Genomic DNA, 27,612 nt, shown 5'->3' on the forward strand with positions numbered 1-27,612 from the left:
CTTGTTTCAACCCAGATATAAAAGGCTGTGTCTAAAATATAGAGCTGAAATAGCTGCAACGAGCAGGAATGGATTAACCAAATCCTATTACAAATAGCAGACCAAGAATTCTGCCATACGACCGTCTCAAAGCACCATAAACCACAAACAACAGGAGACGACCAAAAACACGCTTTAAAAAAGAAGTTTAGATGGCAAACACTGTGTGGCAACAACTTAAATGCTGCTGTTTGTTTAATGTCTGTATAAAGAGAATCCTGAATGATGTGCTGACGTCGATTCGTCTTATTTTAGCTCATTTGTATTCATGACACCTGCATTATCAATTTCCCGTGTAATTCACTGTCATTTCTGTTTGAAAGAGAAATTAAATAGCACAGAGAGGCGGCTGATGGGGAGGTGTAAATGTGTCATATTAAAAGCTCTATAATGTCCATCACTGTCAAAAAATGCTGTTAGTTGATTTGCTAGAATAAATATCCACACGTTTTATATATCTCTAAAAATATTAAATTAATCTTGCAAATGTTCAACATCCCTTATGATATTCAGATCGTGCTTATCTAAGAACCAACTTGGACATTGTGTCTTTTGAAAACGTGTTAGCTTACTCATTTTCTGTATGCAACCAGTTTCAGTAATTTAGAAGGGCAATAAAGCATTATGTGAATGCACAAAGATAAATGCTTGTTCTCACATTTCTGGTCTTATTATATTATCATTTAGCTACCTTCAATATCTTCACAGACACATCACATTATCACAAAGAGTAGAATGTGTGTAATCCACAGTCGGAAGGTTATAACAGCTGTCATATTGTGGCTTGGTCATCTCCATGGAAACAAGAGAACATGCATTGTGTCTTTTTCCCCCCATCCTTCCTTGAAGATTTATTAAGGATTCCATAATGGCCATCAACAAATAAAATTGCTGTTATCCAAGAACTCAATTGTGTCAATATAATGTTGCTAAAACAAAATCTACTGTCGGATACTTGTGATGCTTTGAGGTAAGGTACAGTCTGTGCGGTATGTAAAATCCAGCCATTTCATTAAGACATGTTTATCTTCAGAAGGCAGTTTGTGTGAGCTGGATGAACAGAACAGTCTGAAGCAATGATTTAATTTTCACTACTTCAATCGTTTGTCTTTCTCTAACTTTGACGTTATTTTGATTTACAGCTCCAGATTTACTTGCAGGCAGAAGGCAAAAGAGGCAAGTAACTTATCTTTTGCAACCTGTTGAATTTTGTGTTAACACTCATAGTATAGTGCCCATGTCACACCTGTTGATACCACTGATTATTCAAATCAATTGATAATCAAAGTGTAAATCAAGATACAAAACAAAGCACATCATTAGGTATATTATTTATTAGCATTAGTTAGTAGAACTGTAACACAGACCTGTAATGTGAAGCATGACCAAATGTCCTTATATAACATAACATTGTCAGGTTATAAATGACTAAACGGATCATTCGATTTGTGCCTTGAGTTTACATGTAATTTAATTAAATGCCTTTAAATGTAGTTTTGTGTATTTTATATATTGGTTTTTAACTAAGGGGGAGAACGGGCAGTTTTTACCATAAAACATTTCCACAAGAAAAAGAAATATAACATTAATAGGTAGGCTACAAACATGCGTCATAGAGGTCACATGGGTACGTTTGACAATGGGAACCTGCCATTAAATAGCCTATAGGGGTTTAAGCAAGCTATAATAACATACCGAGATAACTGTTTGAGAAAGTTTTAATTTGCATCTTGGAATTAAAGATCCGCTACCACAGCTGGTCAAAACAAGACTCTAGTGAACTTATTCGAGTTTTAATAATGATCTGTTTACGATTTATCTGTTTATTAATGATCATTTTGTTAATTAAGGTTATTATAGATTGTCTTAAAAAAAGCGTGATGATACGTGCGCGCATTTACGCATCATCTGATCTATAGCGGCACCATCCAGAGACGCGCTGCGCGCTCATCACGTGCTTCAGCTCAATCCATCCAGCTGCTTTGAGCAGAAGAAACTGTTTCACCTCTCAGGAAAAGCTCGTGAAAACCTACAAGATTGACGTCAAAAAGATTAAACTATCCGGAAACATCGAGCCGGAGGTGAAGAAAACAAATACGAGTGGGAGTGCTGGAAAACACTTCGGGACCAAGTGCCTTTCCTTCTCTCCCGTGAGCCGTGGGAAGTTTGTTTCCCCTGGAAACCTGACACATATGATCTGTTCCATGCACACTCACACTGGACCACTGGAAATACTTACATATCCATAGATTGTATAACAGACAGGAGGGTGACGCACAGCTGTGGATCGTCTATTCCAAAGGTTTGGTGAGTATATCACAAATGCTCTTCACAGACAGAGAGACAGACAGACATGCACAAGACAGTTTGACCTAATTCATCTCGCTCTCTTTGCTTACAAATTATGGATATGCATTGCGCACATGACATGATTTAAAATGGGTCGGGTGGAGCGCAAAGCCGCGTGCGCGCGTAAGAAGAGAGAAAAAGCAACATCTGCTCGTTAAAAGTAGATCCTCGTGACAGCTAATATCCTTTTGCGCTGTTTACAAGTTGAGTTTGTGAGGATTTGTATGTCATGATTGTAGCGTCGTGGTCATAAGAATAACAATAATAACCATTTGAAAACAAAAAACTAATTATGCATGCGTATCCATAAGCCGGTTGTCAGGGGATTGTTATGCGTTTCACTGCATCGTTATTAGTCTATAAAATGTATTTGATAAATCACTGGTCTCTGAATGTCTGTGAGATGTTGTTTGCTTGTTTGTATTCTTTAGTTCGTGGATTTGTCACTTTTGTTCGTGGATTCATGTGCGCTGGTAGTTAATGAGGCGCACTTGTTGTCATGACCACTCATCCACATCACCTTACAAGACCAAAGACTGATTACCTTCCTTTCTCTGATGTTTATGAAAGACATTCATATGCATATGACTGCATTGACTGCACTGCATCCATTTTAAATAAAGTTTCAGGGTTGTGTTGTTGTGGTTCAAAATCTGTGCACCAAACTGAAACATTGCAGGTTCAAACCTTATTACAGTGCTGTGTTTATTGTTGACACAATAAAATCATTGAATTATGGTAATTTAATATTTAGGCCTATATTAGATCATAAAAGGGTCCAATCTATATACCCAATATGAAAAAAACTCAAAGGTATGTCAGTATTGGTTCATATTGGTCTGTTTCTAAATAGGGCTGAATTGTAAATGAGCAGCGCTGTCCTTGAGAAAGACACTGGACTTCATGTTATTCCATGGCGACTGCCCCTTTAAGAATGTAGTGACATCAAACACATCTTCTAAATTATTAGAAAATATCCTGCTTGTATGTGGCTGTTGCAATATTTCTAAATGGGGTTGCGTGCTTTTCATGTCCAACGGTTTTATGAATTCAAGGCTGCCTGTAGTATATATAGTTCAGTTGATGTTTTTTTAACTGCCTGGCACTCAGATGCTCGTCGAGTTCAATCAGAATTCACAACCTTATCTTAAATTGCTTCATTTTTAGTCTGATGCTTGTAGTCTCTTATAAAAGTCAGTTATAATAGTTGCTTATTTATGTAAGACACAAAAATGTTCAAGTCAGGATGTGATATCATGTGTCCGTCGACAAAAGTTTGATTTCCGGATGATGAAGTTTTTGTTTGAATAAATGACAAAAGTTAGTTTTGGTGACATAGAGGCATGCCGAAAATGAATCGCACAATTATTTGCTTTAAGAAAGAATAATAAGGAAATCTCATTCTGTCTTTTTACACCGTAAAGGTTACTTTTGATTTGTTTTCAACTCAGTATTTTTGACCTGTGAAACTTGTACCATTCTGTTAAGACCTACTCAAAACCTGTCAAACAACCGCATATTTTAGTTTAAAGCGCTTGTGGAAGGTGAAATGGCTTACATTCACAATCTCTCTCTCTTGCAGGTTTGCATTTATAAATGGCAAGAAATTGCATCAGATAGACATCGCCCAAGGAAAAAAAAAAAATTTTCCTGGAGGATGGACCTGCCAAACAAAGAGAGTCCGTCACCGGCGAACGGCCCGAAATTGAGAGGGCGGAGTCACTGTTGCTCGAGTCTAAAGGTAAAATCTACTCTAACTCTACAGCAACGTTGTGTTAATACCTAAATGAAAGACAATCATCTAGTCCAGTGCTTTATGGGTAACAGTCTCGGAGAGCCTATGGAGTTGTCAGAAGATTTAGCTTCAGTTTTTGGCAGATTCTTCTTTTTAAGAGCCATGGCCGGAGAACAGAGACGGTTTTGAGTGGTCGCTCCTCATGAGATGATTATAGCTAATGATGTAAATAATGAGTGAGTTATGCTCGCTTATGCGCACTACACGTTTGTCAAGAACACTTGACCGTTGTCCCATGAAAGAGGCCACAGAGGATCCATTCAGCTATGTAAACTCTCTTTATAAGACACACGGTCATGTGCATCATCAGAGATATTATAAGCTCATAATGAAGAGGTTTATCCAAGCAAAATTCACACACGCTAATGTAGGATTTCTCATTCGAGGTCAATTGTTAACAGCTTTTGAGGGTTCCTCAATTGTAACCAATGCAAGGGAATGGGGGGCTCATTTTGAAGGCGAACTACTCCTTTAATAATGTTTATTAAGAGCTCAGACTAGCACTTAAAAATAAAAAAATGTATCATATATCTATGTTGTATTTTATGATTTGTCAAAAAGGGAATCACGGGAAGAGAATCTGAAGAGAATTGTCAATATTGTCAGGTTTAGCAGGGGATAAATATCTTTTTTGAGCGAAGACATTATCATCTGACTCGGGCTGAGAATCGAACCGTCAACCCTCTGGGCGCTCCAGTGTGAAGAATTGTTGAGGTTTGTTATGCTCAGACTAACCACATGACAGACTTTCAAAGGCTTGAAACACTTGTGACATGAAATATCTTTCTACGTGTCTACAAGATTTGGCACATGCAGCTTTAAATGTGGGGATTGTTTTTGTTTAGGATTACATTTGTGTGAGAAGAGAGTGAAAAAGCAGCTAAGATTTAGATTATTGGACAAAAGTTACCGAAAGCAAAGACGCAAAGAAAAGAGCAGTTTGTGAAAACAAAGACCGTGGAGGGGTGTGGTAAATTACTTGTATAGGTGTGTCCTTTTCATAAACCTTCAATAAATGCGTTCTCATTTTCAGAATTTTTACTTTGGCCTGAGGTTTAATTTTGAATGACTTGCACGCTTCAGAATCTGATGCTGATGAATAAAGGTTTTGTGTTTGAACGCGCAGAGACTCTCATAGCAAAACCAAAGCCGATCACAATTTCCAGTGGTGCTGTAGCTGTACGTCTTTTCCCCCCCGAGTAATAAAAAGACAAGAATGGGAAACCTTAGTAACATCCAGTACACAAATTGAGCAAAATATGAATGCGTGAATCGACAGCGTGTTGAAATTTAAACTTTTCTTTAAGAAAAAGATCATTTGCAAGCATCTTATTTGCTTCTATCCACCTATAAAGGCATGCTAGTGTCATCTATTTAAACTACAGATTCTGCATCGGCCCCAAACAGTCCTGGTCCACATGCTTAAAATGGGATATTCAATTTAAAGTGGGGGTTTAGGTCGAAAAGGGGAAGCACAGACCAGCGATGTGTATTCTGATTGTCTCTATAAAGTGATTCAGCAGGTTTTGTACTGTACAAACCAAAATATATTTTCCATTCTTCTCCTCTTTTCCTGTCAACCCCACTTGCATTTTTCCAACATTTCCGTTGATCATTAATTTGGATGCAGTGGATGCGAATGTGCGCAGGAAACCCCACAAGAGTGAAGATGCACCGCTGTGTCGAGTCAAACCCAATGTGAATGCTGATGTTTTGGACCGAGATGCTGAGATGAAGTCAGTGTTTCCTCATCAGAAGCAATAGCTCATTTTTCCACTTGTTTTGCACATATGGAAGCTTAAGTCACCGGGGCTGAATGCAGCGGCGTCGCTCAAGAGCATGACATAAGCTCCCCTAATCCGCTTTTTGTCCCCAACTACCCACAATGCAACACGGCCCGAGAAATGTGCCCCCCTGTCCCATCCCCCCTTCCCACCGTCTCTTTATCCACCCCTCTGTTTTTCTATCTGTATGATTTTAAATGCATATTAATGAAGAGATGCTCACATGGCTGAAAATAGGTTAATGAGCGCCGGCGCGAGATGCTCACGCAGCATCCAGCCAAGTGTCTGTGAATAAAATCTGACTTTCTCTGTCTCTCATTACAGATGTTCCTTGTGGCCTTGTCTTTTGCCTATTTTGCCAAGGCATTATCCGGGAGCTATATGAAAAGCACAATAACTCAGCTGGAAAGACGCTTCGACATCCCCAGTTACTTAATAGGTGTCATTGACGGCAGCTTTGAAATGGGTAAGAGCCGGACGCTCATGCGTCAACAGACCCTCAGCATCATTTTCCGTTTCAGTCCCATAACCTCAGGTTACCAGGGCTCACATCAGTGCTGTATTAAACACTGGTGATCCACCGTGTGTGTTGCAATTTACAGCTATGATACTGTCGTCCTGTATGTTACACATCAAAATGAAAAAAAATGCAAATTCTGAAAGTTTTTGTATACATTTGTAATTGTTGTTTTCACAATATTGAAAACTGTTTACTTAAATACCTGTTATACCAATAACAACAACCATGTTTTTTAAATGTGATCATATATATGTATACAGTATTCATGTGCAATTTATAAAAATGACATGCTAGATGAGGTTAAAGATCACGCTTCTGTAATCTCACGCAATGACACGGAGGCTAATCCCGGCTCGCGCTACGTCAGCCGCGGCTCACGTGACCCTACCAGCCAGTGATTCCATAGGAGCGTTGCCATGGAAACGGGACAGCGAGCGCAGCCTCACAGAGATCATGTGTCAGAGTAAGCATCACACGCTCGGGGGTCTTCCATCCCCGTTATCAACAAGTGCAAACTCGCGTCTCGAAGTGTTGAAGAAAGGCTACTGTGTTTTCACAAACGCTCTGTAAATGTTTGGATGAGTCGTTTCTCTTTGGTTAGACTCACCTCGTCAAAAACTCAACCCTGGTCTGGATCTAGAGAAACCAGATAAACCCATGAAGTGTCCTCTTGTTTTGTAAGCAGTGGTGTGTTCACAAAGATCTCTCGAGTCTTCACGGATGTGTGAACTCTTTCAGAAGATTTCTGATCTGAAATGTATGGATATACAAGGGTATTGCTCAGATGTTGAGCTCCGAAGAGTTGTGGTTTGAGTTCTCAGTTGTTTCATTTAAGTGACAACGTTGTCTTAGATGTTTCTTTTAAAATTGCTTAAGAGAAATACAAACAAATGAGAGTGTTATAGATGAAAAGCACAGAAGTGTCTGGAGGTGTAAATTAATATGTAGATTGTAGCGGTAAAATAATCTGGATTTGAGTTAAGAAGATATTGAGACCTTCAATATCTAATTATATGATATTTAGTGCCCCAATCGGACATTTAAAAATGATTTTAAATAAAACTTATACATTTTGTCTGATTCAGAAGATAGAGCTGGAAAATACAACATTGTGGTGATGTTCATGTGCACATTTTAATCATTCTTGTGTGATTTGCCATCACAGTTCATAGTTCACTAAAGACAAAAGGGATCAATCATGTAGAAATTAGTTGTTTGTTGGGAACCAACACGGTGTTTAGAGAGTTTGTGAAGCGGATATGTTCATTCATGATTGAATGTGAGGTTAATTAAGAAGACAGCACACTGTTGAGTCAAAGTGCAAATCTGAAGATGTAATTATTCACACATGCTGTTTACCGTAGAAACAGTTTCCACATGAAAAACAAAAACACAATCCATCTCTTCTCTTAGGTAACTTGTTGGTGATCGCCTTTGTGAGCTACTTCGGTGCCAAACTTCACCGTCCGAAGATCATAGCCATCGGCTGCCTGCTGATGTCAATCGGGACGTTTCTAATTGCCTTGCCCCATTTCATTATCGGACGGTAAGCCAAAGGTTTCTCAGCGATTAAAAATACCCAGAGATGTCTGATGAAACGCATGCCAGTAGATCAGACCGCATTGACTCTGTTAATATGCCGAGCTGTTTCAGAGGGTCATGTGGATTCAGATTGATCTCCAGACCAGAAACAGCATTTGGTGTGTTTGTGCACTGACCATGTTTCCATGTTTCAGTATCAGATATGGTTCTTGGCATCCGCATTACACATTTCACACTGAATTATAGAACAAACTGAATTTTACACGACCTTGCTTATACTGCACCTCTTTTGAAAACCGACAAGTGTTTTCAGCCTGGAATGTGTCATCTGATTTACTTTGGAAAGATGAATTAAATGTCATGCCTTCTTAAAAGAGACGTGAATGTTATTTCCATGATGGTTTAAAGTGCTGTGTTCATTTGCATCTTTTGATGTATATAGTTTGTCAAAGGTGCATCCTGTTGCACAGATGGCCTAGAGATCTCATTCATCTGAATCTTCTGTTCTCATTTGATATGGTGTTCCCCATGTTGCACTGGTTGCTGTGGATGCAGATACAAGTTCGAAACATCGATTAGATCATCGGTGAACTCGAGCAATATTCTGTCTCCGTGTCCAGCGAGGTCTGCCGGCGTTCTGTCCACGGGTCCCAGCACATCTTCAATACCCAGCCCAGGTACCAAATGGCTTACTAGGAGGGAAAATGTGAACGTCATTTATTCACGCTCGTGTCATTCAAAACCTGTATGATTCTTTCTGCTGTGAAACACAAAGAAGTGGTTTTGTCTCCATACAATGGAACAGAATGTTATTGTACAATTTTACAAATAAAAGTGCCTGAAAGGGTTCTTTGATGCCATAGAAGAACCCTTTTCCATCCGAAGAACCTTTCTGTTTCAGAAAGGTTCTTTGTGGCGAATAAGGTTCTTCAGATTATAAAAAGGTAAGAAAGAGATGGTTCTTTAAAAAATCTGTGACAGAATGGTTCTTTGTGGAAACATAAATGGTTCTTCTATGGCATCGCTGTGAAGAACCTTTTAAGCACCTTTATTTTTAAGAGTGCAGCTTTGTTACGCACAAAATGTCAGAATTGATTTTGTTCCCTGTGTCTCAGGTTGTGAACAGGAGTCCAGGTTGTCTATGTGGATTTATGTTTTTCTGGGGAATATCTTGCGTGGAATTGGTGAGACCCCCGTTCAACCTCTGGGAATTTCATACATAGACGACTACGCTTTGGAGGAAAACGCAGCCTTTTACATCGGTACACACAATACAAAACCGTTTATTTCTTATGTTTCACGAGTTTGCAGACTCGTTTTTTCTATTCCTGCCATTTGTTTTGTCCGGTATATCATTTTATTTTTCTTGGTAGACACCCCAGACGAGACACAACTAATCAGTTCATTTATCATCTGAATCAGGTTGTGTCCAGACGATATCGGTCATTGGTCCAGTGTTTGGGTACCTGCTGGGGTCTGTCTGTGCCAAGATTTATGTGGACATTGGATTTGTCAACATGGGTGAGTGAAGTTACGTTTCTCGTTTGTTAGATTTGCCAGTTTGAGTTAGAGTCATTGAGATCATTTGTGACTCAGACGGGCAGTATGTACTGTATGTAAAGGTGTAAATTTAAATCTGAATTAAAAACTTTTCAACAGAGAAGTGTACTGGACACAACAATATACGAAGAATACTCTCTCTCCTTCTCTTTCAATGACTTTCTATTTCTCCCTTTTATTTATTTCTCCCTCATTCAGTGTATATTAAGTACAAATTCAATAGAAGTCTGAAACTGATAAAAAAGACAAATTTGATTCACTATATCTATTACATATATGTTATATGTAGTTCTTGTGCATTCTGAAATCTTGTTATGGTCACTGTCCTCGAATCTGGAGGAAATTCAGCCTCTTCACAATATTCTCATTCTGTTTGTATCTCAGACAAAAGCCAAAGGCAACACGGAACTTTGTTGTTTCTTGTTTGAAAGCCCCAGAGGTTATTTATGTTGGACCTGAGTGCGTTTTTGGCATTTAAACATACTTTTTACTCGACTGGGGATGATGGAGAGTTCATAAACGTTAAGTTGAGATTTTACCAACAGATGTTTTGGATGATTTCATTATTCTGTCTAGAAAGTAAGATTTGAAGGTTAAATGGCACATAAACTAAAACATGTCATTTTAATAAATATTTATGTTGTTTGCATGTTGGAAATCAGCGTTTACTCCACGATCTGTAAATCATGAGGTGTGCGGCAGATTCCTTGCAGAAACGTATGTTTGGTGTGTGTATGTGTATTGATGTAAAATGGGCACAAAGCCCATCTGTATGGATAATTTAGTGCTGCATTACACACCAAAGCCAAGACGATACAGCAAGATAATAAAAACATAAAATCCGCCAAATGTAGTGCTGGATGTCCAGCCAATAAAAGCAGAAGCATCCTTCATACATTGTGATCAAATGAAACTAAATCATAAAACATAAACACAATCGACTTGTTTATCACACATATAAATCTATGGAAGATGTGAAAGATATTTATGCAATTACTCATGCTTAGATAAGACATACTTATCAAAACATTTTGTCATTGTGGTTGTTTAGCAGAGAATCTCAGTTTAAAGATAACCTATTTATTTTGAAAGCATTAATTCTTTTGGGAAAATTGGTCAGTTTAAATCAATGCACATGTGTATGTGAAATGCAAGCATATGATGCTTTACTGAGTGTGTCGATAAAATTCAAGAGCGGAAGAGAGCGAGATCTAAGACTGTCTGTGGATCACAGTCTGTTTGTTCCCACCGTGTCTGCTTCATCCGTTTGCTTGACCCAAATATTCAGAACATGTGATGAGCTTCAGTGAGCCTCGAGCATCTATTTTCCCGCAGTTGACACACGTGTGTGTGTGTTTATGTTCACAGAGAGCATCAGCATCACTCCAGGAGATGCACGCTGGGTGGGCGCCTGGTGGCTGGGGTACCTCATTGCAGGACTCATCACGCTCATCTCAGCCGTGCCGTTCTGGTTCCTGCCCAAGTCTTTACCCATGCCGGAGAGACGGTTTTCCAAGTATTCTCCCGAGACGACAAGTTTCATCAAAGACTCGCCCCTGCTGGAGCACAAATATCAGGCAGATGAGCCCACAAACGTCCTGGAAATGGCCAAAGGTGAACAGAATCATTTCCAGGTTTCATTTACACATGCACAAAAAGAGAGATCTAAAATTTGGATACAATGCATATGAATTCAATATAGTTAGTTTATCGGTCATGTATAGGTAGTTTCATCGGACGCACGCACCTGGCCCGAAGTAATATAACAATTTATTTGATATATCTTTTATATTCCTATTAATTTTAATTAATATTTTAATGTATATTCATTGCATTAACCCTTTAGCAATCCTGTAAAATTTAGCTAAAACGCTTAAAAAAGACATACCCAAAGTAAAGTGCATACTGTTCTTGAAACATTTTGAGTATATGCATGGTTTTGGTATCACTTGAAAGGTGAGACTCTGAAGTTTGTGTCTAAACAGCCAGAATCACTGCAAATCTTACTGTTATTGAGTAATATAATTTTAAAAACACTGAAAGAGGGCAAAAGATATTCTGCCTACTTTTTATTTTTAAACAGTTGCCTGCATATGACTATAGTCGGGAGCTATTAGCTGGAAAACACATTGGGATCACAGCATGAAGCCTTACCAAGCTAATTAGATTACAATACCTTAGAAAATGTGTGTTTTTCACATGTTTACCCAAGTATATGTATAGGTGGCCTTCTAGAATGGCCACTTGGAGACTCCAAATGGCCTTTTGCCATTGACACATAAAATTCTGTTATTCTTGAAGCTTTAATGTACAGTCATAATTCTGGGCTCTAATGAAAGGTTACACTTAGAGCTACTCTATTCCTTAGCAATTATTGACAGTGAATTTGGATGACACATAGCACCTGAAACTATACTTTGTGCAAATAAAGAGACTATAGACTAAGTGCTAGTGAAATAAAATAAATTTTAATATTAGAACAAACACACTCTAAATAAATGTATAAAACCCAAACTATTTACAAATTTTATAATTACATTACAGGTTATTGGCAACATGCCACTCATTATAACAATCACGGCTTGGCAAAAAGCACAAAGGCACCTCACATGAAGAACATTTTACAGGAGTCTTTGCATGGCAGTGCCTGCACCTCAGACGGCCTGTGGTGCTGTCTCCACTGATATGCACAGGCTTGTGGTGTGCTCTGTTTGGAGCGGGCGATGGAGCGGGTTTGTCAGCAGCCGCTGCCAGCTCTTCAATGAGTGTCTCCCTGAATGCCTTCTGGTGCATTGGTACCTTCCCTTTACCTTTTGTGATATGCTTATATATCAGGAAGGCATTTACAATGGCAATGTCTAAGAAGTGATAAAAAAAGGTCTTATACCACTTCTGGGTTTTGTGGATCACTTTATAATAGCTGATTAGGGCATCAGAAAGGTCCACTCCACCCATGCACCTGTAAGGAAAGATACAAAAACATTGAGCCACATATTTTATTCATTTCAAATAGCATAATATTTTGGTGATCATAAAATACATACCGGTTGTAGTCCTTCACTGTTGGTGGAACACAGATGTCCTTCAACACCCAGTGCCCATCTGCATATCTGACTCTCCGCTGAACAGTCTCTCCTGCATGGGCTGTGTGGAGTGTTGAACACATGAACACGTCCCTTGTGTCTCGCCACTGGACAAAGAGGAGGGGGTCCTTTCTCATCCATCGGATGGTGCCACGGGGAGATTTAGAGTCCAGACTATTTGTTTTGGATTTTGGAAAGCCAATTCGATTTGTCCGTATGGTTCCACATGCCCAGATCCTCTTCTGAAGGAGGTCACAAAAAAGGGAGGGACTTGTGTAGAAGTTGTCTACATACAGCTTGTATCCAGTGCCAAGCAACTGTGTGTCAACAAGCTTCATGACAGACTCATAACTGAGCCCCTTGCCACTGTTTCCCTGCAGCTTTCCCTCATACACAAAAAAGTCCCATGTGTAGCCATTGCTGGAGTCTGCCAAAACAAAAAGTTTATACCCCCAGCGAACAGGCTTATTTTTCATGTATTGTTTTAGCCCAATACGTGCTTTAGAGGCAACCATCCGCTCATCTATTGAGATTTCCTGGCCAGGGTGATAGTTTGCTTTGCAGGCGTCCCTTATTTGAACATACAGTGGCTTTATTTTGCACAGTCGATCAAATTCTGCCGTACCTCTTCTTTGCTCGTTGGCAGCATCATCCACCAAGCTACTGAGGTGAAGGGAGTGGCAGATCCTAAGAAACTTCTTTCCTGAGAGAAGATTTTTAGGGAATGGCAAGCTGTATAGATTACCTCCTCGCCAGAAATCTGTTATCGCAGGGAGTTTTACAAGACCCATATAAATTGTCATGGCAATGAAAGCAAACATATCCTGTAATGTCACTTCAATCCACGGGTTGGAGGGCTTTGAGTAGTGAGTTGAGCCGTAGTCATTGGTGTTTTGAATTATTGTCAGTAACATGGAGTTTGTAAAAAAAAGTTGAAAAAGCTGTAAAACCGTGTAGGTACCTGTACATATAACCTTAGGTCCGGGTGAATTGGTGGGTCTGAAGGTGGGCTGTGGTGGTGTCACGTCTGGAATGTCAACATCATTCCATCTCTCTTCAGATGTGCGGGTTGACATATCAGCTTCACTGCTTCTGCTGCCACTTCTCCCTCGTACAGTCCCTCTCCCTCTGCCTCTTCCTCTGCCTCTTCCTCTGCCTCTTCCTCTGCCTCTTCCTCTGCCTCTTCCTCTGCCTCTCCCTCTGCCTCTTCCTCTGCCTCTCCCTCTTCCTCTCCCTCTGCCTCTGCCTCTTCCTCTGCCTCTCCCTCTCCCTCTCCCTCTTCCTCTGCCGGCAGAACAAGTTGTGGGATGAGACTCCTCTCCTGATGAGGTGCTATCATCATGTGCTCTTAGCTTTTTGCTGTCTGGCATCCAGTCTTCATCTGATTCAATGTCAGATGATTGTCTGTGATATAAAATATAAGTAAATAATAAAGTTCAATAATCTACTATTTTACATGCATATAATGTAGCCTACACATCAAAAACTGAAAATCACAAACCTCAGTACCAACAGTAAAATATGTTTTATAATATAAGAAAACACTTACTTGTCGAGAGTGACGTCTTCCCCATCCAAAAATATCTCCTCCGCTACTGAGTCAATGGAGGAACCATCGCTCTCTTCTTCAGAAATGTCTTCCTCCGACAAATCACTCTCACGCCTGGTACATTGTTCAACAACTTCAAGTGAGAAGTGTGTTTTACTCACTCTTTTAGCCATTTTTTCCAAATGTAAAACTCTTTACACGCTCAAACTCTTTCCTAGCAGCTTTTGCGCACGGTCACAAATCCCTGTTAGAATTTACGCACAGCCGCACACGTGTTTGCGCACGGACCTCTGTACTTACGGTTGAATGTTTCCCGCGAAGCTGGATATTAATCTTTTCGGAATTCTATTGGCTATCAGATACGCCCATCATTAGCAAACTCTGACGCGACAGGATCGATCTATTGTCAATCAAGTACAGGAGGGTCCCATCCATCATCCTGTGCGCTCCTTGGCTATTGCTGCCTGTTGTCACCTCTTAGATGCACCTATTCGCTCAAATGAGGTGTCAATCAAAAGGGCAGAGTTCAGTGGTCATTTTGTCATAAAAAAATCTGCAATGTTTACAAGTGAAGAGACGCTACATCACAAAATGCGTCGGAGATTTGATAGCTCTGTCGGCTTCTTGGAAATTATACTACCATGTTCTTTGGATGTTTATTGACATATACGTGTTAGATTTACTGGACCCTTTAGAGTAAACCTATACCATTTTTGTTGGAATGTTATGGATCAGTGGACTGCCGGGAGGCTTTATAGGAGAGTTTCTTCAGTTTTGTTGCTGCTTATTTGGTTGTTGGTTGTCTGACAAAGACTCTGATTGCATTGGCTGTGTTGATGGTATATTAAAATGGTTTACATCGTTCGAATCACAAGAGTCTCAGCTTTTTAAATATATGTGATATGTTTAGGTTTTGTTTTTCTAAGATGTTGTATTTCCCGATGTTATCAACAAAAACACGCAGTGTACCGCCGACGGCACAGCCGATTGATAACAGGTTAAAGTATATAAAAAACGACTCAACAGTTATCGACTATCTTCCAGAAGTTAACTTTGGGCCACAAAACACTTTGCCGCTAAAAAACGTGTATGAATGTAATTGCATTAGAAAAATAGTTGCATAAGGAATGCACAAGCACACTTTTCAAGAAAAAACAAGCAGAAAGTTAGATGTTAGATAATAAAACAATAGATTTACTATTTATAATATAGACAACGGGAACCTGGCAATTTTTAATTGGTTGTTAATCACAGTAAATGTATTCATGTACACCGTTGGTTACTCTGCTGGGACACCTGTGTGAACTTCATACATCCACTTAAAGTCCCAGTGAAACGGAAGTTGCGATCGTTATTATTTCTATGGATTTACTATGCTTTTCCAAGTGAAATGGAATTTCTAATGACAAAAATAGTGGGCGTGGCTTTTATCTTTCTCTGGGATTTGATAGGATGTATGAAAACAGATTTTGCATTTTGAAATGGAACTGGCATTAGATTGACAGCTGAAGGAGAGATTTTAACGCTCATTAAGATAGTAAACGACATTCGCTTAAGTACTGATTGAGGCAAATTATCCGTGCTGGTCCTACTCGACCTCAGTGCTGCATTTGACACGGTCGATCACAACATACTTATAGACAGGCTGGAAAACTGGGTGGGGCTTTCTGGGATAGTCCTAAAATGGTTCAGGTCATACCTAGAAGCAAGAGGTTATTATGTGAGTATAGGTGACCATAAGTCTGAGTGGACATCCATGACATGCGGAGTCCCTCAAGGCTCAATTCTTGCGCCTCTCCTATTCAACCTGTACATGCTCCCAATGAGCCAAATAATGAGAAATAACCAAATTGCTTACCACAGCTATGCAGACGACACACAGATTTACTTAGACCTATCGCCTAATGATTACAGCCCCATTGACTCCCTGCTCAAAGGCATTGATGAAATAAATAGTTGGATGTGCCAAAACTTTCTTCAGTTAAACAAAGACAAAGTCATTGCGTTTGGAAATAAAGATGAAGTTCTCAAGGTGAACGCGTACCTTCACTCTAAAGGTCAAACAACAAAGAATCAAGTCAGGAATCTCGGTGTGTCTCTAGAGTCAGACTTTAGCTTCAGTAGTCATGTCAAAGCAATAACTAAATCAGCATATTATCATCTGAAAAATATTGCAAGAATTAGATGCTTTGTTTCCAGTCAAGACTTAGAGAAACGTGTGCATGCTTTCATCACCAGCAGGGTGGATTATTGTGATGGACTCCTAACTGGCCTCCCCAAAAAGACCATAAGACTGATGCAGCTCATACAGAACGCTGCGGCAGAACCAGAAAATATGATCATATCACACCAGTCCTCGGGTCTTTACACTGGCTACCAGTTACATATAGGATAGATTTTTAAGTTTTATTACTGGTATATAAATCATTCAATGGCCTAGGACCTCAATACATTGCAGATATGCTCATTGAATATAAACCCAAAAGAACACTCAGGTCATTAGGATCGCATCAGCTAGAATACCAAGGGTTCTCTCCAAGCAAGGAGAGTCTGCATTTAGCTATTATGCGAGCCTTCCAGAAGAGATCAGATGTGCTCCCACAGTACTCGCATTCAAATCCAGACTCAAAACACATCAGTTTAACTTTGCATTAATTAATGTGCGGTGTGCCTCTGACCGTCCGACTGTTTGTGCTGTGCTTTATTTTATTTATTTTCTATTCTAAACTTAACTTAAATCTTTCTTATTTCTTCACTGTTTTATCAAATGGATATTGTTAATTTCTTCTATTTAAAGCACTTTGAATTACCATTGTGTATGAAATGTGCTATATAAATAAACTTGCCTTGCCTTGCCTTGCCTTGCCTTAACGGATGCTCTGCCCAGGCCGTCTAACTTACATCATTTAAGATGCATAGTCATTACTGGAAGGATTTTAACTAAAGGTTATGAGGGCACACACATTTTTTGAAGAGAATGACCCACATTGATAAACTGTTTACAATACATGCTGCCATATTTCATGAAAAATAGGCATTGCCTTTTTTTATTTCACTGGGACTTTAAAATCACCATGACTTCAGTTCATTTTCATTACCAAAAGTAGTTTTCTGCAGATACTACTGGATTTAATATTTGGTATCTAATGTAATGACGTTAATACATTTCAAGTGTACCCTTAGTGTCCAAATCCTTTCTAGAGGAATTTCTGTTTCAGCTTAGTCTGGTTCATTAACCTTCATATTTCATTTCTAAGCTCTTGTGTGGGATCATTCTTAAAACATTTCACGTTTGTGTTTTTCAGACTTCCTGCCAACGCTGAGATCCCTGTTGGGAAACCCGGTTTATTTTTTATATCTGTGTATCACTATCATTCAATTCAACTCTTTGATCGGCATGGTGACGTACAAGCCAAAATACATCGAGCAGCACTACGGACAGTCTGCGTTTAAAGCCAACTTTCTTATGGGTATGTGTTCTTGTATAAACATCTGTACACGTATAGCCTGGCTGTAACCCCTGAGTTTAACATTATCATATTTTGTTTTCATTTATGTATGATTTCTATTCATACGTGGTCAATATTAGTCTTGGTTTTCATATCAAATCTTAATTGTCCTGGAGGTTTATGTAATCCGGTTGAATCTCAGCGGGACATGAATGATTAATACATTAATAAAAAGAGAATGAAATCCAAAAATAATAACCTATGGGTGGACACAACGTATGTGGAAATCAGAGACCGTTGTGCGTTTTGGAAACGGCATAGGCTTTTGAATATGAGACGGGAGGGAAAACAAACAGGCCTGTAACCTTTGAACCACAGGGAACAAATGACTCATGATTTGTCTTCGATCTGTGACACTGCTCCTTTGTTCCGGGTTTTCCGAATGTCCTCTGTTTTTTCAGGAGCGATTAACATCCCAGCTGTAGCTTTGGGAATGTTTTCAGGAGGGTTGATCATGAAGAAGTTCAAGCTGAGCATCATGGGAGCGGCCAGGTTTGCTCTGGGAACATCTCTCCTGGGATATTTTCTGTCTCTTTTCTTCTTCGCCATGGGATGTGAGAATGCCGACGTGGCCGGAATCACCGTCTCATACAATGGGTAGGAAAATGACATAAATATAAAACAGGGCAAAACAATGAAACGCTGTGATTATTATAATCTGCTTTTTTTGTTTGTGTGTGCCTAACAGGACGGGCCGTCTTTACAAAGAGGACGCATCTCTGTTTTCCAGCTGCAACGCTGACTGTCAGTGTCCTGAAACGCACTGGGACCCCGTGTGCGGTGAGAACGGCATCACGTACGTCTCGCCCTGCTTGGCTGGATGCCAGACTTCCCTTGGCTCTGGCATGAAAACGGTAAGTACAGGCTCTGGGACGATGCGTGATTTTGGAACAATGGAGCGTGTTTGTTGTCATGTGTCTTCAAAGCAAATGAGCGACAATGTGTGCAGGTTTGAAGTCTGGCTTTCCCAGCGCTCATTCAAGGGTGTGCACAACCTGTTTGTCTTCAGCTCAAAGGCTATATTGAATTTTCTTGACTTCTCCAAAACTTCCTGAGACTGTGACTTCCCTCTTCTGTCTAAACATCGAAGTTTCAGTCCACCTAACACTTGGATTTCCTCTCCAACATCCCGTGTCTCTTGCATATTCCAGGCGTTTTGTATCTTTCGACCCTTTCTGTTGAACTGCTGTTGAACAAAGGAATTGTGTAACTCCAGACGTTTGTTCAGAATTAAACTGGAACAGGACCAATGATGGGAGACAAAGAGCACATTGTGACGATCTGTTTATTCAGCACATCAGTTGTTGACAACTAATGTAGACTAACTTTTAACAATCAAGAACCGGTGCCCAAAAACTGCCCTCAGAAAGATATTTTTTATTTAAACCTGGAAATAAACATTTAGTCAGTAAATGATTCTGCTTTATTTCTGCCGTTAAAAAAATGTGCTTTGGAAAATTCTCAAGTCCTGCTAAAAGAAGCTGCAATGAACTCCAGAGTTTCTTGCTAAGGAAGGAGACATACAAAATACTGAAGGAATTATAAAATTCATGCAAACTTCAGTCCAATTAATAACTTTAATAATAAAATCCCTTCAATGAAAAAAATAAAAATTTACTAGTGATCTTTTGGATTTCAATGTACATGTTTTACTAAGAAATAGTTTTCTGAAATGAGTGATTTCTTTTATCTTGTTTCAACAAATGAAAAGTTTAAAGGGTCTCAGTTAATGTAAAGGTCAAACAGTAATATTATAATAAAAAATTATATTTATGTTCCTAACATCATAGCATCACTGTGCATTCACTGTACTTTGGCATCACCAGCATCTTTCTTCTGCATGGATTCACACAATAGAAATGTGCATTGCTTTGGTCGCTGACCGAACCTGTGTGTGTGTAGGTGTTCCAGCAGTGCAGTTGTGTAGCCGGTGGAAATCAAACGGCCAGCGCTGGTCAGTGTAACAACAGAGACAGCTGCCAGCGAGTCTTCCCATACTTCCTGGCTCTGTCCGTCATCACTTCCTTTATCATCTCATTGGGCGGAACGCCTGGATATATGCTGCTCATCAGGTGAATTTCTGACTCTTGATTGGTCGATGAAGTAAAACAACTGATTTGACTAGAAATCTCATGCCAGCCAATATTGAATGTCAACACGAATCTGAATAGAGACTGTTATGAACATGTACCTTTATCTCCTCTCTTCCAAACATAAGTCATTAAAATCTTTTAAAGATAAAAACAAATTGATAAATATCAATTATAATATAATTCTTTATAATTTTTTCCACAATGTTCTTAATGTTTGAGATGGGCTGCGTCCATCGCTCGACTGAACGCTGAACCAGTCAAGACAGGTTTATGGTCACTTGTAACGTTCAGTAATCAGACTTTGGTGCTTTGGTGCTTTTCCCTTTCAACACATAAGACTGTCAGGTTTATCCCAAAGCTCGGTCAGGTGATGCAGCAGGAATGTTCGGCATCCGCTGGTCTAAATTAGGTTATCGGGCAGCAGTGCCGTCCCAACTTTGTTTGATGCAATAAAAATTCCTTGTGGTCTGAAGCTCGGCGAGGAAACTTAATAATTACTTTGGATAAAATACTCCACCTATGCAAGAACACGCTGTTGTGTCTGCTTAGATCTTCTTTAGTTCTCTGTTAAGTTTTTTAAACTCTGTTGAGATTTAGGGTTATTCTTCCTTGAGGGGGTTACATTTTTTAAAGCAACACTTTGTAGTTTTTCTACTTAAAATAATGTCTCTTCATAAATGATTTCAGCGGTACAGCCCCGCACATCCCCTGCCTGCGGAAGAGTGCGATATGGTTTCCAAACAACGTTTCTGCATTTGCCGGTTTTATCAGCTTAGTAAACAAATTAATTTTATTACGCTGCCCATGGGGAAGCTTATAAAGAGACATTATTTACAACACTGGTAACAGACAAATGCGCTTATCAACCATATGGGGGAGCCGTGAGCAAAAGTTCTAAAGTGTTGCTTTAATAAGTCAAATGTATTTATCATCCATTCCTGGTGAGTTGCAAATATGAAGTGAGTCTGTTATCTTTACTTATTAATATTTCATATTTTTATGAATGGTAATGAAATTCAACTCTTTCTTGACCACAGATGTACCAAGCCCCAGCTGAAGTCTTTAGCTTTGGGATTTCACACGTTGGCAACAAGAACTCTGGGTGAGAGACGCTACGGTTTTGGGTGCTACAGATGTTTCTGTTAACTCGTTCTTTAGTCTCTATAGTAATGATAAAGAATGATCTAATGATGTAATTGTTCTGTTATTTTGGTGTTTGTGTGCGTCCGCGTCCCACAGCTGGAATTCCAGCTCCTATATACTTCGGAGCCATTATAGACACCACCTGTCTGAAATGGGGTCACAAGAAATGTGGCGGCAGAGGAGCCTGTCGAATCTACAACACCACGGCCTACAGGTAACATCAATTATAGCTTTTGAAAATTAACCATGTTTTTTTCTTATAGTAAAAGGTAGTAAGACTTAGGTAAAATTGTAGTGAACAACATTTCCAGGCACTAGCGAGTTTAATAACATGTTTTTTGGGGGGTGAATTTCTCAGGATAGCATATCTGGGACTGACGCTGGGGTTACGGACGGCATCTTTCTTCCTCTGCGTGTTGGGTCTGGTGGTGTTACAACGGCACGTTCAGAAACAGGAGCGTGGCGCGCTGGCTAACGGAGGCACGGGTGCCGCGGCCGCTGAACTGCAGGCTCTTAGAAAGGATGAAAACAACGGCGCAAACTCAGAACCGCAAACCTCAGACTACGACCCAGAACGGGAAACGCGTCTGTGACGCGCACCATATGCACACACGGAGCAACAAGGTCGCCATCCAGCATCTGTTCGATCGATTACCTTCATCTTTCTACTGGAGCCATGTAAATGATGTGAAATCTGTCATTTTGATATAGTCGAAATATTTCTTGAATGTACAAGCTGCTTTTCAAAAGAGAAAAAAGAATGTCTTAACCTCCCTAACCTGTTTCAGAACAAAAGACGTATCTTCACTACAGACGCTCATCAGTGCTGGTTTACAGCGACGGTAGTGCACCGGCCCTGAGGATCAGTCATATCCAAACCTAACTTTCTCTAATGCCATACACAGATCGATGCCTGAAGCTGTTGACCAAGACACTGTGTGTTTATGTTAGCTGGGTCTTTCCGACAGCTTGACTACGTTGGGAAAATCCAGGAGGTCTCAAAATGCATCTCATTTGTTTCCAATGTCTGAAGCATCGTCAGGAAACGTGCCGACAGCCGCTCACCATCGTGCTTTTCCATATCACAGTTGATCCTCCCACTTTTGGAAAAGCGTGAGAGACGGTTGAGCGGGCTCACGATCAGGTGTGTGTCGTCATGCGTGTATAGGTAGTCGTATTCATGATCGATGTTGTGTAATGTCCGTGTTTATCACTGTGAGACGTGTCGTTGGTGTGTGTGTGTGTGTGTGTGTGTGTGTGTGTGCATGCAAACGGGTGCATTCCTGTGCCAGACAAAAGTGCAAGAAAAGTCGACAAGGTCTATTCTCAGGTCATTCAATCAGTTGTTCCTCAAATGTGCAAATAAGTATTCTTTTATACATTTGTATAAATGGTTGTTTGGCGAAAACGCTCCTTTTGCTTTGGCACTACAGGTCGGCTGTAGGAACACTTGTTCGTTTATAAAGGAAATTATTTTTTTGTGACTTGTAAAGCAAACAGAAAAGGTGGCATTTATTACTAGTTTTTAAGTTAGTCAGTAAATTTATTTTTTGCTATGTTTTTGTTTACTTGCGTAAATACCCTGATGTGTAAAAAATGCCTTTATGTGAAAGATTAGATACATCTTTAAAAATAAAACTCTATACTACAAGAAAGATCCACAATCAATACCAACAGTACGATTTTACACTTTAATTGTGAAGACAGTGAGAAACGATGCGACTACAATCACAGCAAACTGTAAACAGTTGCCGCTCACCTGAGGCACTTAGACAGGTAGTGTTTCGCACCCATAAAAATCGAAACACACTTTATTTTCTGTGACGGAAGATATTGATAAAGACATAAACATTCCACCCCTTTGTAATTTTAAGACATTTCAGAATATTTAAAAGCGAACTATTATACAGGGTTGCATAGCACATAGACACATTTCATCATTTTCCATCTCTTCTGTCCGTTAAGTGGTGGTGGAAGCGTCGTAAATAGATCAGCGTATTGACACGCTGCGGACAGCATTGTTTTGAAGAACACCCACACTGCAGGTTATGGCTTATTCTTAGCACATTGTGCTCTTTTAACAGGCCAATTAAATATATCCTCGTCGGCAACAGCTTGGAGATACATGTCCAGGTCACATTACACCCAAAAGAAAAACTGTAAGAAACTGACCGTTGCTATATTAAAGAACCACTGTGATATGTTCACGAATACCACAATTTGTTATTTACATAAATGAATATTCCTAAAGATGTATGTCAGTCATGTTTGTGTTTATTTGGGGTGAAATATAGCATAGACGTGTTCCCCAGACGAGTTTTGACCTGTGGTGGAAGTTTACGGATCAATAGCACAGAAAAGAGCTACCTCAAATGAACTTCAATAGGAAACTGTCTATCCATATTGGACTGATCTGGTGTCAGCATTTGTTTAACAGCATTTTGAGCTCAGGTGTGATGTACCTACCTCTGCAGATACAAGAACAAACACAATAACTTACTGTCATTGTTCCTGGGCTCTCAAGAGTCTCAATGTGATGTGTTTACCTATCACACGTTGTTTTATCTGTATATACAGCTTTCCTCAATTAAAGTTGCTGAAATGACCAATGTAGCTTGTATGTGATCTTAGATACACTTCCTGGTGGATTACAACAACAGACACGTACATCTTTGGAAAATGAAAGGAGAGATCTTTTTACGAAATATATATAAAAGGATAGTAAAACGTGGATTGACACAGCTACCCAAGTGCTACTCTTGACTCATGTTTGTTTGAGTGAAGTATTTCAACGTTCACACCAGGTTTGTTTTGAAGTCGTTCAAAGGAGGAAGGAAGGACAGAAGGTATACCAATGCAAGCATCGCCCAAAAACCTAAAAGCATCGATAACACAACCTACATTCACTCTGAGCAGCTGCTGGATTCACAAACATGTTTACATGCTTGACCAGTCAGCTCATCTCAAAATACAGCGCTGCATCCGCCAGAACCAAAGAAAACAAAACATACAGAAAAACTGCTACTTCAAATGTGTGGCAAGCGGGTAACTGGACAGAAAGTGATATCGTGAATGCTTCAGACCGGAGAACTCAAGAATAAACGGACAACCTGTTTTCTTTGCATGCTAGTGCAGGATGTAGCGGTAATCCATACAGCCGAGAAACTTTGTGTTCTAGTTGTCTTTTTTGTCTCCGCTGTCCATCTGATTCTAGGGTAGAAAGAAAAATGATATATTCTTTTTATATTTATTTAATGTTTAATTCGTATATCCATTGGTATAGGTCAACAACCTTCTCTTAACAACATTTGTAATTAGTTACAAATATTTTCCATCATCTCATGTGATATGGTTGGCCAGACATTCTCGTGCATGTTACCTGAAGCTCCTGGTTTTCTTGAAGCAGGCGGTCGTATTCTTTGGTAAGTCCTTCAGTTTGCTTTCTCATGGCATCTAAATCTGACCTTGATTTCGTTAGAGCTGTTAAGACAAACAGATAACTTGTTAACCCGCAGAGCTGTTTTACCCCCATATCATCAAATCCGTCCTCACCATCTGTGGTCCTCTGGAGCTGTTCTGTCAGATTCTTTTCCTCTGTCTTCAGGACTTTTATCTCCTCTGAGTCTTCTTTCTTCCTTCCTGCTTCTCCTTTTCCATCTGAAAGTTTCTGCGAGCAACAGCGTTTGTCCCATCAATGAAAACGCTGTACCATTCTTTTACGTGCGTCTTTATCAGATTAGAACCTGGTTTCATCTTGAGATTTAATAAAAGAGTAAGAAGTGTTATAAACCTGTTTGAGCAGCTCATTATCCTCCATGTATTTCTTGGCAGCCTGGTTTGCACTTTCAGCCTGAGTCTGTAGGGCGGCGCTGGTGTTCACAGCCATGGCCAGCTGGTTAATAAGAGTTATAACTCGCCTCATGACACTAAGGGAGAAAAACTGAAGTCAAATTTCACAAGACTACTACAGTAACATCCACAGAAAACCACAAACTGACAATGGTTAATGTGTTGTGTTGTGTTTTGACTGGTCCTTACAGCCACAGGAAAAGTGAGAACCCCGAGATGTAAAGGTTCCTCTGGGCTCGGAAGAGCTTCATGTGCATGTGATCATACATGTTTGGTTGGAGTTTGGCCTCTTTGGTCTGGTCAGCACTAGAATACTTCTTCACCTCCCGCAGGGCATCTAGAACACAGTGAGGTTAACAGAGGTCATTTATTACCATCCTAAAATGTGGAAATAATACTATTTAAACCGTGACCAGATAAGAACTCACAGAGCCAAGAAACACTCACATACCAAGAAAAAGAACAATGAGGATTATTATCATGGTGAGAAATCCTTTGTTCCAGAACTGGGAAAGACGGTTCCAGATGTTCCAATTGAAAATACGCTGCCATCTGTAAATACAAAAGAAAGAGCCACTGCAGACCAGACACACCGAGCAAACGTGTGTTGAAGAGGAGCGGAGAACATTTTACCTTTGAGCAGAAATAAAAGGCAGACAGAAGATGATGAGAACAGCGATCTCAGCGTAGAGGAAAGAGGCAACTGCAGTCCACTGCAAAGTCATATTGCATTAGCTGTGTCAAAAAAACCCACACAAAATGGTATAAATCATTTGTTAGTCTTTAAGTGTTGTTTCCCGCATACGGATTAGTTTAAACCGAGACTAGGCCTTCGTTAAATTAGGCTATTAAAGTCGTTTTAAAAGAGCATGCCTTTAGAAAAACATTACTGGTGTGCATCTAGACACAAACGCAATAAAATATTTTAAGATATGTCCGTATGAGTTGTTTTCAATCAAGACACCTCCAACAATTTGAGTCTGGGACTAGTCTTAAACCCTGTCCGGGAAACCACCCCTAAATCTCCTAAAGCTTTCCTGTGGCTCTGTGGTTAGAGCATGGCACTACCGTCACCGAGGTCATGGGTTTGATCCCAGGGGATTACACCAAGTTAGAAACAAATGTATAGTACAATGCAAATCCCTTTGGATAAAAGTGTCTGCCAATTGCATAAATGTAAATGAAAATCTGTAACAGATTATTTTAAATGCAGAAACACACAAGCTAAATGTCTTTACCAATGAAGGCAGATATTAATCTCAGAGGAAATCTACTTATGACATTATATTCAGATCAAAGGCCAATGAAACTCCACCTGCCTCCTGCTGTTTAACACAACAATAAACAACAACTAGAAAGCAAATGGGTGAGATTATTTAACATTTAATATATATATTTTAAACACATATGTACGTCAGATAAAAGTAATGTCAAGCTTTTATTACATAAATCGTTAACTTGTTTATAGGCTCCTGTTACATTACAGTAACACACACGTTTATAATAAGAACATCTAACATCAGGTTAACATCGTTGTACAATATTCAAACGCTTTAATTAAACATGCGTTTAATGCAACTAAGCAGGAAGTCAACATTAAGGATGCCAAGAGCAAAAATATCACGAAGATAAACACCGCATACGTAAATGCGCTCACGAGTACAACATTTACAGTTTCCAACAACATAAACGAGCCTGTGTTCATGTCACTTACATGTGTTGGTGAAGGGTCAAACCAGTTTAAAAGAAACTTTACCAAAATGCGGATAGACGCAGAGCTGCCGTCGCGCTCTGATGATGTCATCAAAGTGCCCCGAAGCGAGCGTTTGAGACAGGATCAAAATGCTATATAATACATTTTTTTCATCGCTTTAAGATTGTGTAACGTGCTGAAAGCATCTATAAAATAGGGTAAGCCGTTTAATTTATAAGACATTATTTAGTTACATTGAACTTTAAAGTGAAATCATGTACGAAATATAAAAGTACTAGTCAAGTACAGTTATTGACAAATTAATGCATGACTAAATTAAGTATTTGTACCATATTGCCACGTCGTGCACATCTGTGTTCTGTTTTATATTATATTTTAATACATTACTGTAAAATAACGCAAGTCATAGAAGCGTGAGTGAATACCGCCCTCTTGTGGTCATTATGTGTGCTTACACTGCGAGCTGAAGCTGAGAAAATATCAATGGATCCGTGTAATTCGCAACTATCACCACAGGAGGGCGCCACTCATAAAAGCTCTTTTGACTGCCGTTAGTGGCGTAATACGCTCAAAAGGAAATTTTGCGTCATTAAAAGCAATTTTGAAATTAATGTTTCGTCCTAGATTAATTGTTTGACTCGTCCATTTCTGGTGTATTACTCACATAATACCACAGGAGGGCGCCACTCATAAAAGCTCTTTTGACTCTTAAATGTAATGATATTTTATAATTAAGAAATGTTTTGAAAATACATGATTCAATATGTATGCGTATTCAAGCTGAAGCTTGTAAAATAGCTTTGTATTATTATAATGCTCACAAATCACCACAAGAGGGCGCCACTTATGACAGCTTTTTTGGCGTAATCTTTATTAATGTATTTTTTTTTATTATTAATGACACTTTTATCCAAAGAGGGGTGAGCATTTAACAAATGTTACATTACACTCATTATTGTTTTCTTGCATGGAGTTGTGTAACACACACATATCACCACAGGAAGGCGCTGTTCAGTCAGGTTTTTATACCAGTTTTTCTACGTTTACATTTGTATTTATTTCTGAGTAATGCTTTATACAATT

At 39.5% G+C, this 27,612-nt stretch overlaps 3 protein-coding genes across 6 annotated transcripts; 1 reads left to right on the forward strand and 2 right to left on the reverse strand.

Annotated features, from left to right (window-relative positions):
* The first annotated feature begins 1,982 nt into the window (after positions 1-1,982).
* Positions 1,983-23,570, forward strand: slco1c1 (solute carrier organic anion transporter family, member 1C1). Its single transcript, XM_079454072.1, has 15 exons — positions 1,983-2,346; positions 3,971-4,129; positions 6,292-6,433; positions 7,901-8,033; positions 8,585-8,706; positions 9,145-9,291; positions 9,452-9,550; positions 10,958-11,203; positions 17,527-17,691; positions 18,132-18,327; positions 18,419-18,584; positions 19,633-19,802; positions 20,861-20,925; positions 21,063-21,180; positions 21,325-23,570. Exons 2-15 carry the CDS (start codon positions 4,046-4,048, stop codon positions 21,557-21,559), a joined length of 2,088 nt encoding a protein of 695 aa, XP_079310198.1. The 5' UTR covers positions 1,983-2,346; positions 3,971-4,045; the 3' UTR covers positions 21,560-23,570.
* Positions 11,984-14,515, reverse strand: LOC306892782 (piggyBac transposable element-derived protein 4). Of its 2 annotated transcripts, XM_079454074.1 has the most exons (4): positions 14,222-14,515; positions 12,634-14,076; positions 12,477-12,548; positions 12,303-12,399 (listed from the first exon to the last, which is right to left on the reverse strand). In XM_079454074.1, the coding sequence occupies exons 1-4, from the start codon at positions 14,392-14,394 to the stop codon at positions 12,396-12,398; spliced, it is 1,692 nt and encodes a 563-aa protein (XP_079310200.1). In that variant the 5' UTR covers positions 14,395-14,515; the 3' UTR covers positions 12,303-12,395. The 2 variants fall into 2 exon arrangements, with proteins under 2 accessions (XP_079310199.1, XP_079310200.1); XM_079454073.1 differs by having other exon boundaries at positions 11,984-12,548.
* Positions 22,595-26,733, reverse strand: bcap29 (B cell receptor associated protein 29). 3 transcript variants are annotated; one of them, XM_079454076.1, is made up of 8 exons: positions 26,530-26,639; positions 25,449-25,550; positions 25,267-25,367; positions 25,005-25,152; positions 24,757-24,892; positions 24,519-24,633; positions 24,346-24,446; positions 22,595-24,176 (listed from the first exon to the last, which is right to left on the reverse strand). In XM_079454076.1, exons 2-8 carry the CDS (start codon positions 25,538-25,540, stop codon positions 24,141-24,143), a joined length of 729 nt encoding a protein of 242 aa, XP_079310202.1. In that variant the 5' UTR covers positions 25,541-25,550; positions 26,530-26,639; the 3' UTR covers positions 22,595-24,140. The 3 variants fall into 3 exon arrangements, with proteins under 3 accessions (XP_079310202.1, XP_079310201.1, XP_079310203.1); XM_079454075.1 differs by having other exon boundaries at positions 22,639-24,176; positions 25,449-25,528; positions 26,530-26,733; XM_079454077.1 differs by having other exon boundaries at positions 22,639-24,176; positions 26,572-26,639.
* Between the last annotated feature and the right edge of the window lie 879 nt (positions 26,734-27,612).

Source organism: Barbatula barbatula (genome assembly GCF_947034865.1).
Source record: "Barbatula barbatula genome assembly, chromosome: 4".
Taxonomy (NCBI): domain Eukaryota; kingdom Metazoa; phylum Chordata; class Actinopteri; order Cypriniformes; family Nemacheilidae; genus Barbatula; species Barbatula barbatula.

Coding starts and splice junctions, on each gene's coding strand:
- bcap29 (XM_079454075.1), bottom strand. CDS start 26,619: ATGACATCATCAGAGCGCGACGGCAGCTCTGCGTCTATCCGCATTTTG. Junction 25,368..25,448: donor CCTTTTATTTCTGCTCAAAG/GTAAAATGTTCT, acceptor TTGTATTTACAG/ATGGCAGCGTATTTTCAATT. Junction 25,153..25,266: donor CCTCATTGTTCTTTTTCTTG/GTATGTGAGTGT, acceptor ACTGTGTTCTAG/ATGCCCTGCGGGAGGTGAAG.
- LOC306892782 (XM_079454073.1), bottom strand. CDS start 14,394: ATGGCTAAAAGAGTGAGTAAAACACACTTCTCACTTGAAGTTGTTGAA. Junction 14,077..14,221: donor GAAGACGTCACTCTCGACAA/GTAAGTGTTTTC, acceptor TTTATATCACAG/ACAATCATCTGACATTGAAT. Junction 12,549..12,633: donor ACAGTGAAGGACTACAACCG/GTATGTATTTTA, acceptor CTTTCCTTACAG/GTGCATGGGTGGAGTGGACC.
- slco1c1 (XM_079454072.1), top strand. CDS start 4,046: ATGGACCTGCCAAACAAAGAGAGTCCGTCACCGGCGAACGGCCCGAAA. Junction 6,434..7,900: donor TGACGGCAGCTTTGAAATGG/GTAAGAGCCGGA, acceptor CTCTTCTCTTAG/GTAACTTGTTGGTGATCGCC. Junction 17,692..18,131: donor TAAAGCCAACTTTCTTATGG/GTATGTGTTCTT, acceptor CTGTTTTTTCAG/GAGCGATTAACATCCCAGCT.